This window comes from Pezoporus flaviventris, unplaced genomic scaffold, assembly GCF_033815535.1.
Source record: "Pezoporus flaviventris isolate CSIRO_AGI_PZ_B2104156 unplaced genomic scaffold, CSIRO_AGI_Pfla_v1 ptg000013l, whole genome shotgun sequence".
In the NCBI taxonomy this organism is placed as follows: domain Eukaryota; kingdom Metazoa; phylum Chordata; class Aves; order Psittaciformes; family Psittacidae; genus Pezoporus; species Pezoporus flaviventris.
The window spans coordinates 17,321,641-17,340,711 of NW_026892561.1; the positions used below are offsets into that span (position 1 = coordinate 17,321,641).

The window sequence follows — 19,071 nt, forward strand, 5'->3', positions numbered from 1 at the left end:
ATGTACAGTTTACTCCTTTATTTCTGTTTGTATAGTTCTGTCAGTGAATGGCACAGGAGGTGCTAGGAAGTGTGCAGTGAAGGATCAATGAACACAAACTGCTTAAGCACTACATTCTTTCTCCTCGTAACTGTGACCAATAAAGATTGTTTTTAAAAGATGACCCTAGCATGGAGTGGAACCAGCAGAAGAGGTGTATGTTCAGAGACAGCAGACAGCCTTAAATTGTTATACTTGAATGTATTTTAAAATTAAGATAAAAACACCTACTGCCTGGTCACCTGTACAGGACAACAAAGGTAACTTACAACAGGTTCAAACATCTTAGTATTCAAAATACAATCTCATGAAATGGTTAGCACCATACAGTAGCTTAGAAGAGGAAGCTATACAATGGCAATATACAAAATCACAGCTCAGAGGCATAGTAGTGACCATTAAAATGTATCAGTCCTTCCAGCCAGTTGTGAAAGACAGGCCATCATCTCACACCCCATTTTGTTTTGGCACATTAACTGAGACACAGCAGCACAGTAGAGCATTGCACTGTATCATTTTTTTTCTTCTCCAGAAATTGTGGTACGAGAGCATCTCTTCCTTATGAGGGGGAGCTGAGACGTTTTATTATCTTTAATCCCTGTTGAGCACACCTTACCGTACACTGTCTCTGAGGATGGCTATAGCTGTGTGTAGAGCCTCCAGTTTCACTGCAAGCCAAGCAGGGGGTGATCCCTTCTGGAGCAGCAGCTTCACAGCCTCCACTGCCCCCTCCATAGTGCCTATCGCTGACTTATACTGCTCCTCAGAAGGTGGGTGACAAGCTCTTTTTGCCAGAGGCTGCAGATTTAAGTAAACATGAGACATTATTTATAAGCCTCTGCACAAGTGATCAGTCTTCATCTAAATGCAGGAAAACCCTTAGATGGAAAACAGCTGCAAGAGACTACCTTGTCTTGCGAGAGCTTTTGCTGTCTGGCAGGCAGTACAGAGCATTCAAGCATAACACTATGGGCCAGGAGTGCACGCGACCTTTTATCTTAGAACATGGAGGGCAGCAAGACCATCTTGAACCTCTTTAGGTACTTCCTGGAACTAACAAATCAACAATAGAGCCCAGAGAGTTTAAAAGTACACATACCTCTCCTGTTGATTCCAGTTCTGCACCCATTTTCATCAGCTGTGCACTGCAGGTAATCCTTTCTTGCTTCATGCGTTCTGTTCGTGCTTCTGTTGTCTCCTCTACCTGCCTCGTCTAGGGAGAACGTCACAGGAGACGTAACTAAACCAAGGCAACATTACCAGCCTTCATAGACTCCATTTATGTGCCAGAACAAAAGGGCGGGAGAGATCTTAACAAGCAGTTTGAAGTGAATCTAACTTCTCACACACTTGTGAGCAGACTGAAGTTATCTGCAACTCTGGTGTAGCATCAGTTCTGGCAGCTTATCAGTTGTTTTGCTAATTACCTGCTTGTCAAATACTGTTCATCCAGATAGCCCTGTCTTAGGTTACAGCATGCTAACCACGCTCCTTTCCACTGTGTTCTGCATTAATAGCCATCTGCTCTTAAGGGAATTTCTTCTAATACGCAAAAAAGACGGATATGTTTCATATGCGTTCATTTGGCTTTCAGAAACTAATCCAAGAGAAACAGGGAAGGATATCACACAAACCAAATGATGAAATCCTTGTCTTGTTATTGGATAACTTATCTGCTTACAACAACTGTTCCATTTGATTGTTTGTTTTGTTCAAGGAGGGAAAAGTGAAGCGCTTAAAGTTGGAACATAGTAGAAGAGCAGCATGCAGAGGAATAGCAGTTGTTGATTCTGATTAAAGCAAGTAGGAAAGTTCAACCAGATCAACAATTTATTTTAAAGTTACTTATTTTATCACCGTGCAGATAATGCAGGTGTAGACATAGACATAGGCTGTGTACTGTGTATAACGGACGTGCGGAACATCAACTAAGAAAGCAGTAAAGTGACTCAGCAACATACATACCTTCGCCAGAAAACTAATAACTTTGTTCTTAGTTTCTTCAGAATCAAGGCATTGAGGAACAACATCTTCATGGCTTGTTTCCTGTCAAAAATGTTGAGTAATCATTGTCTAGTACACTCATATTAACAGAGGAATAGACAAAGTAAAAATGTTTCCCTGACTGTCCCTCTTCTGTTGCAACCAATCTAAGGAACCAATGTTTTATCTTCCTTCACTTCCAGGTTGTGAAATCACTTGCAGCTGCACTAGGCCTCATTACTTTTGATGTGCAATAGCATCTGTAATACTGAGATCCAAGCTAGTCATGGAAGAGCAGCAAATATTTAAGACAGAATTTCTGTACAATAAAAATTAACAGAGCCAAATACACACATCCAGAGTTCTGCTATACTTACCTCTGCAAAATGTGTGAATGCCTCCAATGCGTGCTGATGAATCAGCCAGGTCTGGTCAGCCAGCAGAGAAGCAAACACACATGACAACTGGGGTACAACTTGCCTCTGAAAGAGGAACAAGTATCTATCAGTTCTGAAGAGTTAGTTGTGCATATCTTACCATCATGATTTGTTATTAAAGAATTGCTCTAATGTCAAGGGACAGGTTTGTGAAATGAGAGTGACTGCCTTGTCTGGCAAAAAAAACCCAACACTCTAAGGGAGGTGACATGTTATGTTCTTTCTTCTTGGAGGGTTGTATGTCAGTCCTTTCTAACTGTTGAGAAGCAACAAGCAAATGAATAAACCAAGCACCTTGCAAGCACTCAGCATGTCTCAATGAAAAACAGAACTACCACAGGCCATTAATAAAGTCTCCAAAATTATTATATCCTTGCACTCCTGTATGCAAAGAACTTGATCCTCAATATTTAAATAAATATCTTTTCATCCAAAGTCTGAAACTTATTTCACTAAGGCCACAATTATATTCACCTGTGCTTCTTGTGGTATAAAGACCTTTCCCATAGAAGAGAGAAAATCCACCATTGCTAGACGAACATGGTCTGGGGGATCCAACTGGAAAAGGGAAGACTGCAGGGAAAATACCTGCAGAAAAGGAACCCAATGAAGCTTCATCACACAGATTCCAGATGAAAACTGTTCTGTCTCATCTTTAAATCTTAGGACATTGATCTCAGAAAACTGGACTGAAAACAAAAGGAATGCTACACCTTCAATAAAACTGGCTAGGATAAAGCTGCTGCAGTATTCACTTTAGAAAGAAATTAGCATGCTCTATAGCATATCCATAGATCTCAATTTTCTTACAGAGTAATGGGATTCAAAAACAGTGTTCACCACAGTGCCGTATACTTGGTTTAAAGATCAGGAAAGTAATCAAGGAAGAAATAAAATTAGGAATCTCCATGTGTTAAGAGTAGGTCAGACCATGAAATAACTCATTTGGGATTTCATTAAATCACAAAGACCTTAGTTTTCATGAAGTAATTTATTCATAGATAGGATTTGTTTTGGTGTTTTACCTGAGTAATCAGTTGAGCATCTAATGCTTGGACGAAAAATTCCAAAAGGTGAAGTAATAAACACACTGTCTGCTGGAGACATGGCTCATCTGAGACCTTTAACACATCACAACATATTAGTAACGTTGCATTCTTATGAACTAACTACTTAAGAAAGAATTTTAAATTATGGTAGCGTTCCAAACTTCTTAGCTAACTTTACACAGAGAAAAGAACACATCATAAACAGCAGAATATTAAAATAGTCATATCAATATTTGTAGGTAGTCACACTTTTAAAAGACCCTTTTCTTAGATTTTTTTTTTGTATTAAGAATATTTATTGCCTATTCCTCATCGCCATCCTCCACTCACTAATATAAGCACCTAATGGTTATATGAACTATTTCTTTTCACTTCTTAGTTGCCAAATGTCTTCAAAGAATGGCTGAGGTTGGAAGAGACCCCTGAAAGAGCACATTGTTGGCTCTTCTTCACCCCCACTCTCAAACTTTCATTTTTAATCCTTTTTTTCTTTACTGCAGCTGCAGACATGAACAGGTATACAGTTGCAAAGAAATCACCTTACCCCTTGTTCTCAAATCTGGGAGGAAGGTTGCTAGCTCTATGGGTTTTCATGTGTGTTAAGCTATACACTAATTAAATCACCACAAATTTTGTTCACATTCTCAAGAACATTAAAAACAGGCCAGTTCTGTAACTGGTATGAACCAGAATGATGTATTTCAGGCTTCCTGTTAAGCTAGTCTGATTCTGACACTAAATAACAGATGGAGAAACAAGGAACCATGTATGTAATGCTCAGGAAAATTCAAACTCCTCTTCCCAGAGCACATGCCTGTCTAATACATAAAGCAGCTGAGAGCAGATGGGCAGCACAGTTACACAGCTTTACAGAAATGGTCTCATCCAAGTAAAACAACAACTTAGTAACAAACACATAGTGAAACAGCACCAGCCTCTCAAAAACATCATGCTTTCACGACTGGAGCAGCAAATTCTCTTACCTGCTTAGCCTGGAGAAAAGTCCAGAACTGACCAAGCACCCCCAAGACAGATGTCTGAAGCTCTGCCTCCAGAGTGTCATCAGCAAAACTGCAGGCAGCCAGCAGCACAGAAAGGGCAGTATTCTAGTAGGAAAAAAACTGTATAAGAGTGACCAAAAAAACCTACATGTAAACCAAACCAAAACCCCTGGCTCCTATTAAACATCTGAAATGATACAAGATGGCAAGAAGCCCAATGTGCTCTGTCAGCTGTACAGTACAGCTAATCCACTGGGCCAGCAGCCAACAAAGCTTCCAAAGCAAGGAAACCATCCGTTACTTCTGTGAGTTTCACACGGTGCTGCAGCCATTAGCTGCACTGGCAGGCGATAGCTGGCAGCAGACAATTCACGTGGAAGTCCCTGGTTTCTCACACTCCTTTGAAAGGGAGACCAGTGAGCATCTTTCAGATTTGATGCTGCATTAAACCAGCCAGTTTTCAAAACTTAAAACTTATTGTATGATGTAGTATATATCAGAAATTCTGAAGAAAAATACATCTGCTTTCCTAGAGAGCAAACCGTACCTAAAGTAGTAAACCGTAAAACCTCCAGTGTCACCCTCAGCATAGAGGCTCCTAAGGTGCTGTGTACTAGCACAAAACATTAAAAAGAGAGTTCTTACTCATGCGTGTGGCAGTTAGGCAAGGAAAAAAGCAGCACAGAGAAGAAACAGAATTGGGGTGAGAGCAACAGAACCCTTATGGTTTGGAAATCCAGAGTTCCCACATTTTTACAAAGAGAACCAAATCTCCCTTACCACACATCGGAGCTCTCCTAAAGCACGCCTGCTATTCAACCATTGCCTGCACTGTGTGAGCCCAGCCACACAGAGCTGACATGCCACTCGTTTCCTAAGATCAGGATTCAGAGCCTTTAGGGATATATGCTGCCACACAGCTAAGTTCTCCACCTCTTCTGGAACAAACTTATGAGCAAATTCTACCTGCAAACAAAAGTTAATATGAACTAAACAGGCCAGAAGACAATTTGATAATCTGTCAGAAAGCTGAGAAACCAAAAAGCACTACTAGTTTGCTTTGGAAATACTACATGAAAAAAAATTATGTAAAACCTTTTGTGTAAATAAAATCGAGCTTACTGCCACCTCTCTTGTCACATATAGGGCATCAAAATGATTAAGCAACTTACTCTTTCATCTGCTTGAAACAATGGCTCTCAAGCAAGAAGACCAAGATTTAGCCTCTCCAAGATATACAGAGGCACTAACAGAAAGGGATAGAAAGGGATGCTAGTCTTTGTATCTGATGGCATGAGAACACTCATAAACACCGATTACAGATACAGTGACAGTTTCAGCAAATCTGGGTAATGTGCCATTATCATACTTAGTCAAAAAAAGGACTTCAGTGCTGCCCAGTAAGACCCCTCTTAGAAAGGCATCTGTGTGTTTCTTGGTAGAGCACATCTGTACAAATTAGAACCCACTATGACAAAGTAATAATAAGTACAGTATCAAGTACAGCAAGTGAAGAACTGAAAGAGGATATTTTAACACAGGCCAGTGATTCAGATCTCTCCTATTAAAGAGAGGAAATGCCGTGCTATACTTGCCTGATGATCTGGAGCCATTAAGAAGAGCATACGCCTCAGCAGAATACCCAAGGCAGAGATCTCGTAACAGTCACTGGGCCAAGACTTTATCTGAATTAGGATAAGAGGGCAATGTATCAAATTAAGAAAAATATCACCACTCAGGAAATTAATTCTATACAGAATGTTCTGAGAGTCACAGTGTGGGATCACAGCAGTAATACTCTACATAAAACAATGCAGGACATGTTGGAAATAGTAGACATATTGTTTTATATTTTCACAGTGCTGCTTGGGCTAATTATTAACCCAATTTGAAGATTTAAAGCAATCTCCATTTGTATTTGGGAAAAAAAAAAAAAGAAAAATTCCTGTCTTTGGTCATTTAGAAAGTTTGCTGGTAGAACTAGGATTAAAACTGGTGCCAAATTGCAAAGATCACTGTGGTTCTTACCAAGTGGGCAATCACAGCAACGTGGTGAGCGCACAGTTCAGCTGTTCCATATCTGAATGTGAGAGACAGAAGCTTGTGAGTCTGTACTTCCTACTTTTTTACAGATTAAATTTTATAAATCTTGTCTGAGATGGCCATTTCCTCTAATATATTTAAACTTGATATGCACAGAACCAATTTACCTGTGAGAACCATTCCACAAAAGAATTCTTAAATAATAGGAAAGGTATGTTTCCCTTTATTGCATGAATGTAAAAAAGGCTATGCCATTTCTGCTCCTAGTTTTCAAAATATACTCTATATCTGAAAATAATCCAATTCTGGGACAATTTGCCTTTAAAAAAAAACCCAAAACCAAACAAAAACCACTTGAGAAATTATGTAAAAGAGAACTAACTGGATCTGTGGAAATCCTGCTTCACCTGGAATAAAAAACATCTTACCGGGCAAGGAAGCACCACGAGTCCATTGCTAGCAAAGATGTGATCATACTAGAACCCAGCACAGCATCCAGCAGAGCATACTCCTGGGGAGAAAATACATATACAAATTCACACAGAAACAGACTGCAGGCTTACTATGACTTTTACTCCACTAATTAGCCTAAAATCTACTACGATTTTCAGCTTATCTGATTTAAAATGGTTTAAGAACTCATTATCATACTCTCTATTCAGCTACACATCAAGCACACCTTCAGTTTTGCATGTTTTGAATGTGCATGTACAGTCATTCCAACGGGCTGAGGATCCCTCACTTTTCAAGACATTCCATCATGTGCATCCCTTCTTCACAAGGCAATTCTATTAAATTTTTGTTTGGTTTTTTTTTAATCATTTTAAAACCAATGTATTGCCAATTTTCTTGCCAGCTTTATTGGCAGCTCACTGAAAACCAAATAAAACCTCTTCTCCTGTAGGAACATGAATTTTATCTGAAAGAGGAATATAGCGTTCAGAAAAAAAAAAAATTAAATTAGGGCTATCATTGCTGTATGACAGAACTTTATAAAGGTTTACATTTATCTAGAAGTTCTTTTGTCTATATGTAGTAAAAAGTGTAAAACTTCTAAAACTTTATATAAAGTTAATCAAAGCCCAGAATACTACTCTGAAGTAGAAAATTTTGCTTATTACCATGTAATGGTATATTCTTAGCTGCAATCACAACAATATTATCTACTCTAAATATTAAATTCCATTTTATTACTTCACAGTATAGACTAACAAAACCAGGTGAGATTCATACAACCTGAATACCACATAAAAGAAAGCACTGAACTTTTTTAGAACAACTTGACCTTCCCACCCCCCAAAGAGAACAGAGATTTCCAACACCACTGATGTTCTCTAGAACTTGTATGAAGCTTTATTTTTCCCTTTTCTACTAGTGACGTTTACTGTATAACTGAAACCCAGTTATGTAGATGCACCATGGCAGCTTTCTACAGTATCATTTCATACCTAAGCACCTCTTTAGAGCCAGATCATTAGAAAGAACTCATTCTTTTTTAAATACTACCCATTCATCACATAGCTGAAGAGATGATAAGCAAAAATAATCTTACCAGCCGAGGAAAGTGTGATGGGAGTGTGGAAGCAATGAAGGAGCACAGGTGGACACAGACATAGTGATAGAGGGTGATGGGAGCAGCCAGCTGTCCTGTACTGATCACCTCTGGCAAACACACAGGGAGAGAAAGCTCGCCAGAACATTGCTGGAAACTGAAGAAGAGAGCTGAAAATAAAGATAGGCTGCAAGTGGAGAAACAAAAACAAAAAAACAATTGGGTTACAAATATATGTAAACTGCAAGCCTTGCAAGCCCTGCAAGCAATATCTGTACTACAGAAACTTTATCTTTGACCAGAAAGAACAGCAATAACTTTGGTGCTTTTAGATCAGATTTTAACTCCTGACTACTTTCCTCTTTTACAAATTCAGGTGACTATTAGCAAGTTCAGGCATAAAAACATAAGATTTTAACTTCGTGAACTATCAACAAATTACATACATCTCTCTCTTCTTATCCTGGAAGTACTCTAAATACCCTTTCTTTCTTGAAAAAACAAAGACATTTCTGGCCTTCGCTCCCTGTAGCACTGAACATCAGAGCCCATTTTTTCCAGTGTAAGGATGTAAATCCACAGAGTCTGACAAATTTTACTACTCAGCTGCAAAGGAAATTCCAACAGCTGAGCCCCTCTGCCTGTACAGACTGACTGCTGTGGTGAAGAGATACAATAAAAACCTTTTTAGTACCTTTTTCCTGTGTTCCAGAGAGTTTGCACTTCTTCAGGCTGAGAGGACAGCTTGTCCATTATGGTAATGAGAATTAGACACTGAGGCAGCTGCTGCTCAGGAGGGAGACCTGTAAAAGTTGGGTTGTTTTTTTTTAACATGCTGCTAGTTGATAAACATATTGTGTGTGTAAACTGGCTTTTAAGCAACTGACAAATGACGAACAACTGATGAAACATAGAAGTCCCCAGTAAAATAATAAAAAATTACTTACAGACTCTGCTGGGAAAAAAAGAATGGATCATCATGAATATTATGCTTGAATGAAAAATAAACGCAATATACCGTATCAGGTAAAATCTAAAATACTCCAGTTCTGAACTATCACTGCAAGATACTGCAAAGGATTTACAATCTGGATGCCTCACGCTTCCGTTCTTCTTGAAAGCACTAGATGACTCAAATACTGAAACCAAAGTTTTCTTGTAAGTGGATAGGCCAGGATAATCACAAGGCCAGAGTGCACACGTGAAAAAGAAGTCAGTCAGCTATCTCAGAATTACAACATGCTGGTCAGGGCAGAAATGAGGGAGCGTGGAGTGTTATAACAAAAAGCTGAGCATTTTCCAGATTGAAGGCATTCTACTTTTCACAGAAAATAATTAATTAGGAAAAAATAGCTGTCTTCCCCCATCAACAGAACAACAGAAAAATTTCAGCCTACTTTGAAAGTCTGCGACAAATGTGGACTGAAATGATGCTAAACTAATACTAATTCTAATACTTCAGACTAATCCTAAAGTTATTGTGAGTAACTCTGGAAAAGATGCATTCAACAGCAACATGAACTATCTGTTACAAAATTCATCTGAGTTAGGATGCAACCAGGTATATCATTGTATTTTTGAAAGAACTGGAGACAAGTAAACCAGTGCAGAATATTGCCTGTGCTCCAGAAAGTCAAAATACCAATCTTGATCCCTTAGAGATGCTTGCACAGTACTTACAGCAGTGGTAGCTGTATTTTAAACCCACCTAGCTTTTCACTTAACACTTGCTCCATAAAAGGGCTAAAGGGAAGAAGTTGATTGATGAGAGGGTCCAGAGCCACAAGAAACACCCGGGATATTTCATCTCTGTGAACTTCAGAGATCTCTGGAGCATAGAGGCTGGGAGGAAATTTGCTGAGGGGGGAGGGAAAAAAAAAAAGTTAAATATTCTCAGTAGCATTTGCAGTAACACTGCTTTTGAAAAGAGCTACAAAAAGAAAAATTAATGGTTTCCTTGTTATTCTGAAACGAAAGGCAGAAATGGGTCCCCATTTTAGAATGTTTGTTGTAGCCTAAGAGTTACAACTCTGCATGCAGCCTTTAAACTAAGCATCAAAATTCGGTATTTTACTAAACACTGAAAGAAAACCTTACACACTTATGTAAAATACATAACAAATATTAAGAAGAAATATACCAAGTCTCAAAAAACGTCATGCAATGAAAAGCCGAGAACACACCTGGATACACAATTTGACAGTCGTAAATGTGACAGCACTAATTTAACATGACACCAATAAAAGGTACCACAATTTCTTTGAAGAATAAAACAAACCTGGCCAATAAAAGAAAAAAGGATGTGATACCAGAACAGAGCAAAAGAGATCATGAAAAGAAAACCTGCTACTCTTGCAGGCTTTTTACAGTCACTTTATAAAGCGACTGTAAAAATGCTACCTTCCTACTCAAAAATCCTGCCCAATTTTCTGAGTGAATAAAAGTTTACAACCTTCCACTTGAAAAAGATCTACAAGGTAAGTAAAGTTAGAAGAGGAAACTCATAAAAAAACATTCAATCTTGCAGCATAACATGCAGTGAATTCATGCACACATCTCACCACAGAATCTGGTTTCAATTCGAAAAGAATGAATGAATTCAGCCCACTATGGCAATGGCCACTTTCCCCTAATTCTTCCCCACTGCTGCAACAAATAGAACAAAACTTTTGGAAGAAAAACAGTAAGCTGCTTGCAGACTGTTATGCTTTATGAGCATAACATTAAAAAAACATTTGCTTCCAGGAGAACCAGAGTCCTTTTGCGAGATTTCACAAGACTAAAAATGTAACAGTAAAGCTGTAGAAAATTTCAGGATACTCTCTGATCCTCTCTCCCTTCAGGACAAATGATTCTATACATTGTCTTAAAGTAGAAACAATCTGTCAAATGTTGCTGCTGACACCTGCATTGACATCTGAAGGCTGCATGGAGACTGCATAGCAGCCTTCAATTTCTGAAGGGAGGCTACAGGCATGCCAGAGAGGGACTCTTCATCAGGGACTGCAGCAATAGGGCAAGGGGTAATGGTTTAAACAGGAGAAGCTCAGGTTAGACATAAGGAAGAAATTCTTCGCTGTGAAGGTGGTGAGGCACTGGAACAGGTTGCCCAAAGAAGTGGTAAATGCACCATCCCTGGCACTGTTCAAGGCCAGATTGGACAGAGCCTTCAGCAGCATGGTCTAGGGTGAGGTGTCCCTGCCCATGGCAGGGGTGCTGGAACTAGATGAACTTAAGGCCCTTTCCAACCCAAACCATTCTATGATTTTCTATGATTCAGTCTTGGATTTTTCCTCTCACTAGAATTTAAGACAGAAAACAAACAAACAAACAAATAAATGTATTTTTTAGTTAATTTTTTTGGTTTAGTTAGGCTGTTTAGTTATATATGAAAGAGACAGAAATTAGGATTACTAGGGAATGATAATTCTGAATTGTCTTGACTGTGCATGATTTGACTTGCATCACACTACTGTTTATTTCGAAGTGGAAGGTGCACTGCTGGGTTGCTCTGCTGTAACTTGGCCTCGCTGCTTCATTGCGAGATGACCAAAGGGTGAATCCTACCTTCAGGAATTGTGATAGGAACAAGAATTTTCAAATGAACTCGCATAAACAAAACCAGTTTTCAAGACAATCCATCTGTATATTCTATACATAACTCAAGAAATGCTGACATAAGTAATGGCAACAACATTGGTGGTTTGTCAACAGCACACACTGGCAGCACTGCTCAAGAATGGCGTGCAGGTAACTAGTTTCACACAAAACTGCCCATTTAAAAAAAAACACCAAAACCAAAACAAAACCTAGATTTCCATACTTGAAAAAAGAAAGCAACAGCTCTGGAACAAGAACTATATTTTTACATCACACAATACTTGTAAATTTAAGAATGCTATATGGAGATGTTATTAAGATACTATCAATAATCAACTCTTTCTGCTTTTCTTACCTGTATATCTGAAGAAAGAGCTGATGTAACTGAGAACACGAATCAGAGAAGAAAGAAAGAAATTCCTGCAAAAGCCATTAATTTTGAACAGTACTTTCAACATAAAATGCATGATTAAATACACTTTCTGTTCTGCTATACTGGTGCATAAAATACTACACTGGAAAAACTTTAAGTTCTAACAATCTGCAGCACAAAGCAAGTGCAAAGCAAACACTAAACAAAGTATGCCTAAAATGAATTACACTACATGTTCATATATTACAGGTAAAACAATTAAATCTGTAAACTTATTTTAAAAAAATAAGAAGTATGGTTGTAATAGCCATAGAGAGCTGCACTCTGAAGGGGTCTCATACATGCTGTAAGGCAATTCTATCCTGTCACAATGCTATTCATTTTGTGTCCCCTCCCCACCATGGAACAGAACATATGCAGAATACACCATCACTGCTGTTCCTAGAGAGGAATTTTTTTCACACGCATTCTTAAAATTGGTAGATTTACAGCACGTCTTTTAACAATGAAAAGATAAAACACAACAAAATGAAAGGGCCAGGAAAAGAAGAGGAAGTCAGTGTCCATGCTAACGGTACACAGGCATTTCTTCTTATTAATGTGCCACATAGTTTTCAAATGCTGAAACAAGCAACAACTCTGAAAACTTGGCAATGGGTTTCATCTGCTTAATTCTTCCAGATGAAGCTACTATTGCATTGACTCAAGGCTACCTGTAGAGGCTGGACATCTCCCGCCAACTCCTCAGTGATGACACTGCTTGTAATAGCTTATTATTCGTGTTCCTGTTAAACCCCAGCAGTAAACCTGCTTAACCTTGTGAGTATATATGGGCAGAAGAACTCCAAACAGGTTATGCACGGATGTTAATTACACCTCCCATATGATATAATTATTAAATTATTAACATATTACACAGTACAAAATTATTCCCTTTGCAGGACAGAGGCTTAAATTTAATACTAACATAGAAGTATTAAAACCTACCTTGGTGTAGTGTACCAAGGAATTAGCAAAGAACCTGCACAGTTTGACTGTCTTCTGGAACAGCCTGAGGTCAGTGCCCTCCTGTCCCAGAAAAAAAGCAGTCTAAAACTTAATATACAGAGTAATACAATAAGAAAGAAGGTTAGATTTCTAACAATGTTCAAACTTGATTCTTTACAGACTCTGCAGCTATGGAGGAAAAAGATTTAAAAATGTATGCTTCAACATCTTTAGAGCAACACTCAGAACTGAAACGTTTTGACTAACCTTGGGATAATGCCAGTTTAGGAAATAAAATAAAAAAAATAGAAAAAAAATCCCATAGAGTATGGTGGAAACTTATTTTCAGTGCCCCAATCTAAACAAAGTGATGGCCTCATTTTCACATGGTTTCAAAAGAACAAGGTGTTCTGCTACCATATGAAGTACCCCCACGAAAAAAACACACCCCCCATAAAAAACCCCAAAACCTCAAAAAAAAACCAAACCACTCCAAGCAGCAATACAGCACAAAGAAGTTACTCTTCTCAGGTTAACAGCAGCTTCGGGAGCTTTTTAATTCACCTGTATCCCAGATATCTTCATTTGCTCAGCCAGTTGCAAACAGGAGTGAAAAGAAAGGAGAGTGTCATTGCACAGGCCACTGAGGATATCACTGTGTTTCAGATGGCACTGCAGCAGAGAATGATGCTTCAGGCTTTGCCTAAAAGATAGACATATAATCAGATATTTTAGTGTCAAAAGTGATCATGCCATGAGTTAGTACAGATCCAAATAACTGATTTTTCTATTTAGGCTTTTATACAACACTAATTGGTGCAATACCTGTGTACATCGAGGCCAGAAATTTAGAGAGAACAACCTTCTTCACAGCCACATACAAACACAGAGGAGAGGCAGAATGAAAGTGCAAGACAGCACAACTCAGGCCAAAACCACCTGCAAACCTGCAGGATCAGACCTCTTAAGATTATTTGTTCAGACAAATTTTCCAAGTTTTCTTCTGCACTGTGATACAAAAAGTCAAGCTTCTGTTACCTTTGATGCATGATTACTATCTACCTTCACTGATAGAACCTTTAAAAGGTTCTGCTCACTAGGTAAATTTAGAAATTAAATTTCTAGATTTACTTCTAGCTAAATAGCTAATTTACTAAATTTACTTCTAGCTAATAGCTAATTTCAACAGTATTTGAAACTCTGAACATAAAGCTATTGAAACACTGGCTATTTAGAATTACAGTCTGTTTATCTTACTATAAATCCAAAGAATTCAATTACATACTTGATGATGAACTTCCACGTATTGGCATGAAGAGCATGGTCCATGTTGGAAATGACAGAGCATATCTCCAGCACAGTGTGGATTACTAAGGAGGAAATAACAACAGCAACAACTGAGTTACATCAGATACATGAGTTCACAGTTATGCTACTCTCCTAGAAAAACAGCAGCTGTCACAAGCACTAATATTACCACACTGACATCAAATCAGAAAAATGGCTCAGTACTTAGGTGCTGCCCCTTTCCTACAAACCTACACAACATGCTCCACTCCAGAGAAAGTTTCAGGAGAAAAGCAGAAATATTTATAGCTTCAGAATGCTGCTTTCTGGGAGGTTGATCAGGTCAGCAGAAACTGAGCATACTTGGAACCCTGTTTTAAAAATTCAGGCATACTCTCTATAGAAAAAAGACTGAGAAAACAAAAAAAAAGTGTTAGATCCACATATACCTGACACCATATCTGTGATGTTATCTTCAGTAGAAGCAGAGCCCATGGAAATTGTATCAAGCAGTTCCATCAGCTGCTTCTGAAGAGAGTAAGCTTCCTTGAACATAGCTTGTAAGAGGTCAGAAATCAAGTGAAGTTGCCCACAGTACACAGATTCACTGTCCTGTAGGAAACAGAGAAAAGGTTTAAAAAAAAAGTTCAGGAATCACAGCCTGATTTTTCATGTGCTGAGCTTTGTCCAATGTTACACTGAGGAAAAAAAAGCGAAAACTTACCTACTGTAACCCAATATCCTGCCAGATCTACAGATTCTGCTACCAACCCCTGTTTGTTAAATACAAAATGCTATTCACCTGCAGCCTCCCCAACAACTAATGGATCCTACCCAGCTCTAGGGATTTTAACCAGGCTTTGGATTCAGTCTCAATATACAAACCTAAGATCATACTTCTGAACAAAACAGTGCAATGTTAGCAACAAAGGGAGCGGCATTCCAAATATTTCCCAATACTTTCAAATTAGAATTGTTAGATATTTGTCACCAGAGTTCAAGTCTTGACATGGAAAACTGATGTAAATGTTTCCATAAAAAAGACAAATTGAAAAGTGAAAATTAAGGCTATTGTGTCCTTATGAAAACCTTGTTTTATCTTCACTGTTCTAGAAAGAATTACTGTTGCATTGTGTAAACCACTTAACAATTAAAGTAAAAAAAAAAAAAATCAACAACAATATTATTTCAAAATAGGATCATCTTACAAAGTGCTTCCTAAAAGCCAACCAGTATAAGAATTTCTCTCCTTCTAACATGGACCTACCTTGCAGTGTGTAAATGTGTTCTTTACTACATAAAGAACAGAGGCTGGAAGGGTGCGGATGCTTTCCAGAGGCACACACTCCTGCAGCGTGCAGACGTATCGTACACAACCGGTCAGAGTCTCCAACAGCTGCACCAGAGTCTTAAAGCAAGAGTAAACAACAACAAATGTTTTTCACTTCTGCAATGATTTCAAAAGCATCTTCCTTAGCTGAATCGCACCTAGGGTTTTATGGCATTTAAAGTTCACTGATATTTGCATAAATTAAGTTTGTTAAGGATGAATGAAGCTTTATAAAATAATAAAGGCAATTCCAGAGCTTTTCTCCAAAACCATATGCTCTTTGAAAGCTTCATACTTCTGTTGACTACTGTTCTCAATTTATAAACATTTTAAAATTCAGAATTAAACAACTGTATAAATAGGTGCCAGACTCACTCTTTAAATACAGAGAATCACATTCCATTTGCATTAGAAACTTGAGCAGAATTTGAGATTTAGGATTCAGTGGTTTTAAATTATGGTTAGCATCACACACTAGATGTAATCAAATCATGCACAAAATGTTAATTGAACTTCAACTACAAAGGATGATCAAGTTACATTTTAGCTGCATGGTTAACAGCTGGCAAAAAATATACTAAAAATCTTTTAACTGTTTAGGTAAAATCAAAGACTAATTTAAACATTCCTTTGGTAATGTATTTCACAGGACTTGCCTGTAGAAGGTTCCTCACAGTATTGCATAACTCTGTATTCTGGCTGGTTAATCCTTTGGCCTCACTGTATAATTCATACATCAAGTTATCAAATAACTGTAAAGTCTGTCAAAACAAAACAAAACTTAAAACATTTTATTTAGAAACACACATGCAAATACCAATACCATTCTGTATCTACTTGCTTCCTTGGCAGGGAGTCACAGGCTACTGACATAATACACAGCAGAAAATAACACTTTCTAGCACTGGAATCACAAAGCACTATATACCAAGAAGCAAAAACTGCCGTATGGTTTTCCCAAATTACAAACAGAAGCTACAGGACCTGTTACTTTTTCTAAAACCTATTAAAAAACAGACTTCACAGCTAATTCACTTGAAATATGTACCTCATCCTACCAAAGATTATTTTTTTTTACTTAGTTAAAACCATATAATTTTAAAAGGCTTTTCATTTTCAGATATTTTTAGAATTATTAAAATTTTGAATACATAAAAAAAATAACACTATAATCTACAAACAACAATAATTTCTCCTTTGGTTGAAGTTTCTGGGTATTTGATGAGTGCTACTGTTGAGACTGCAAAGACACTGAGGTGCTTCCAGACACCAGTGGGACACTACATAAGCTGGTAGGGTACAGTAATCCTTTTTCAGAATATGCCTGTTTTGAGGCATTTTTCTTGTTATCGCCAAAATTTGCTAAAGGACATAAAATAAACAAAATGGAAAAGAAGCGGCCATTTTTTACAGGCTTCTTAAAAGATATAAGCTGAGGCCTGAAACTTAAATCAGGAATATAAGTAAATTTCACATTTATTCATGATATGTAAGCACTGCGTTCTTCAGTTTATTTCTCCTGAGAGGCTACCTCATGTAAAAATTCTCCAGCTCATTTCATAAGAAGCCCAATCTTTTCAAAAGAACAATTCAATTACTGAACCTAGAAAGCAGAACACTACATGTTCAACCCTCTCCCCACCATGAAGAGTTACAACAATCACAAAAACAATCCATTGTGGTTTAAACCACGACACAACACAACAAAAACTGTTAGAAGTTTTAAAGGGTAAAATTTTAATTTTAAGTTATAACATGTGACCTCAAAAAAGAGTCACTGCATTCTACGCAGGTTTTAGCTCTGGACTTAAGGGAAATTCCACATTCAATTGAAACTGTCATACCTTAGGTAATACTTTTGAGAAAAAAGTTTGTTCCAAATCAGCAAGGCTGATATGGGGCAAAAACATTTCAGTCAGGATTCTCAAAACACCTGCAAAGCAAAATATTTAAGCATTACAGAAAAACAATGTGAGATTATCAGAAACATGTAGCAAGCTACCAGATGAAACAAAGAACTGCATCAAGTGGAAACAGATCAGGTATTTGATTTTGAGTGTCAACACATTTGCCACAAATGCATTATCTGAGAAATAACAGCTCCAAGGTGCACAAACACATCAATAATAGCATCACACCTGACTACACTTAGTTGAAGGCTAAGCACAGTTGTTTGCCCATGGAACTACAATTTCCCACACTCAAAACTGCAGACAGCTGCACATTTAACACGTTAGTTTGCATTATTAGGCAACTTAACAGCAAATGTTAGCAAGACTCCTGAAAGTTTACATATCAGTCTCATTTTCTTAACACTATCAGGTATTACAGGAGTTTGGCCACTTGTAAGATAACAGCCAAAAAGCAAAATACAAGATAAAAAGCACCCTTATTTAAAAGATCTAAAAATCAGTAGTGGGAAGGAAAAAACAGCCTTACATGCATAGGTTCTTTATGGGCTTTTATAAAGCTTATTCAACATGCAATTCGCGTAACATGCAAGATCCAGCAGGACTGCTGAAGATCACGAATGTCACTAGTTATAGCATAAGCATTTTTAAGTAGTGCAGAATTTACAATGCAATTGCAATACAATGATCCACAGGAAGAAGAGACACTTCTTGTCACTACTTACGAACATGCTCATTCCAGTCTTGAGACTCTTGATACATAGAGTAATAAAACGTTAAAGAAACTCTCTGCAATGAAAGTTATGTTTAAAGCTTCTGCAGAAGCCACAATGACTTCTCTCACACTGTTTCATGTACACTTCATCTACTGCATGAAATTGGTGGGGATACTCCATTACCACCGCAGGTACCTGAGTACCTGAACGATCAGCACAGGTATTTTTACGGTGCATTGGAGAATAAATCTTGGAAGTTTGGGGATGGGGGGGGGGGGGGGGGGGGGGGAAATTACATACAGTACTTAATTAACCTCACGCTATTTTCTACCATGTATCTTTTATTTCAGTGAAAGGCTGTATTCGTTTCCAGCGAAATAGCGGCGCACAGGTTTTCTGTCCTGTGTCAGCCCCTTACAAAGGTTGCAGCACTTTGCCTCCCAGGGATTTACTTGCTTAAACTGTGCAATGCTGCAGGAGGAACACCCTCACCCCCCCTCCCCAAATTTCGGGGTAGCTCCCCGCAACCACCCAGCAGCCGAACGGCTCTGCTCTCCCGGGAAGGATATAAGGAGGCGGGGCAGGACGGCGGGCAGCTCCCTACGGCAGAGGTCCCAGTCCCAGCCGCCTAGCTCTTGTAGAAGCAACTCAGGATCTGTTTGGGACATGGCGCAAACTCCGCTCACCTCACGGCCGGGCGGCGGGAAAAAGAATTACCTCCGCTATCCCAGCACCCTCTGCGCTCGCCCTGCCCCCTTCTCCTC

At 38.4% G+C, this 19,071-nt stretch overlaps 1 protein-coding gene across 1 annotated transcript; it reads right to left on the reverse strand.

Annotated features, from left to right (window-relative positions):
• Positions 1 to 220: 220 nt before the first annotated feature.
• FIRRM (FIGNL1 interacting regulator of recombination and mitosis) lies at positions 221 to 19,059 on the reverse strand. The gene is made up of 24 exons (XM_061451929.1): positions 18,877 to 19,059; positions 18,317 to 18,356; positions 17,526 to 17,614; positions 16,338 to 16,442; positions 15,619 to 15,759; positions 14,801 to 14,963; positions 14,350 to 14,434; positions 13,629 to 13,767; positions 13,065 to 13,145; positions 12,060 to 12,124; positions 9,813 to 9,961; positions 8,799 to 8,907; positions 8,105 to 8,291; positions 6,981 to 7,063; positions 6,538 to 6,589; positions 6,101 to 6,194; positions 5,290 to 5,471; positions 4,492 to 4,614; positions 3,485 to 3,580; positions 2,934 to 3,047; positions 2,400 to 2,504; positions 2,005 to 2,085; positions 1,139 to 1,252; positions 221 to 837 (listed from the first exon to the last, which is right to left on the reverse strand). Exons 1-24 carry the CDS (start codon positions 18,973 to 18,975, stop codon positions 652 to 654), a joined length of 2,682 nt encoding a protein of 893 aa, XP_061307913.1. The 5' UTR covers positions 18,976 to 19,059; the 3' UTR covers positions 221 to 651.
• Between the last annotated feature and the right edge of the window lie 12 nt (positions 19,060 to 19,071).

Coding starts and splice junctions, on each gene's coding strand:
- FIRRM (XM_061451929.1), bottom strand. CDS start 18,975: ATGTCCCAAACAGATCCTGAGTTGCTTCTACAAGAGCTAGGCGGCTGG. Junction 8,908..9,812: donor AGTGTTAAGTGAAAAGCTAG/GTGGGTTTAAAA, acceptor CAACTTTTACAG/GTCTCCCTCCTGAGCAGCAG. Junction 7,064..8,104: donor CATCACACTTTCCTCGGCTG/GTAAGATTATTT, acceptor TTTTCTCCCCAG/GAGTATGCTCTGCTGGATGC.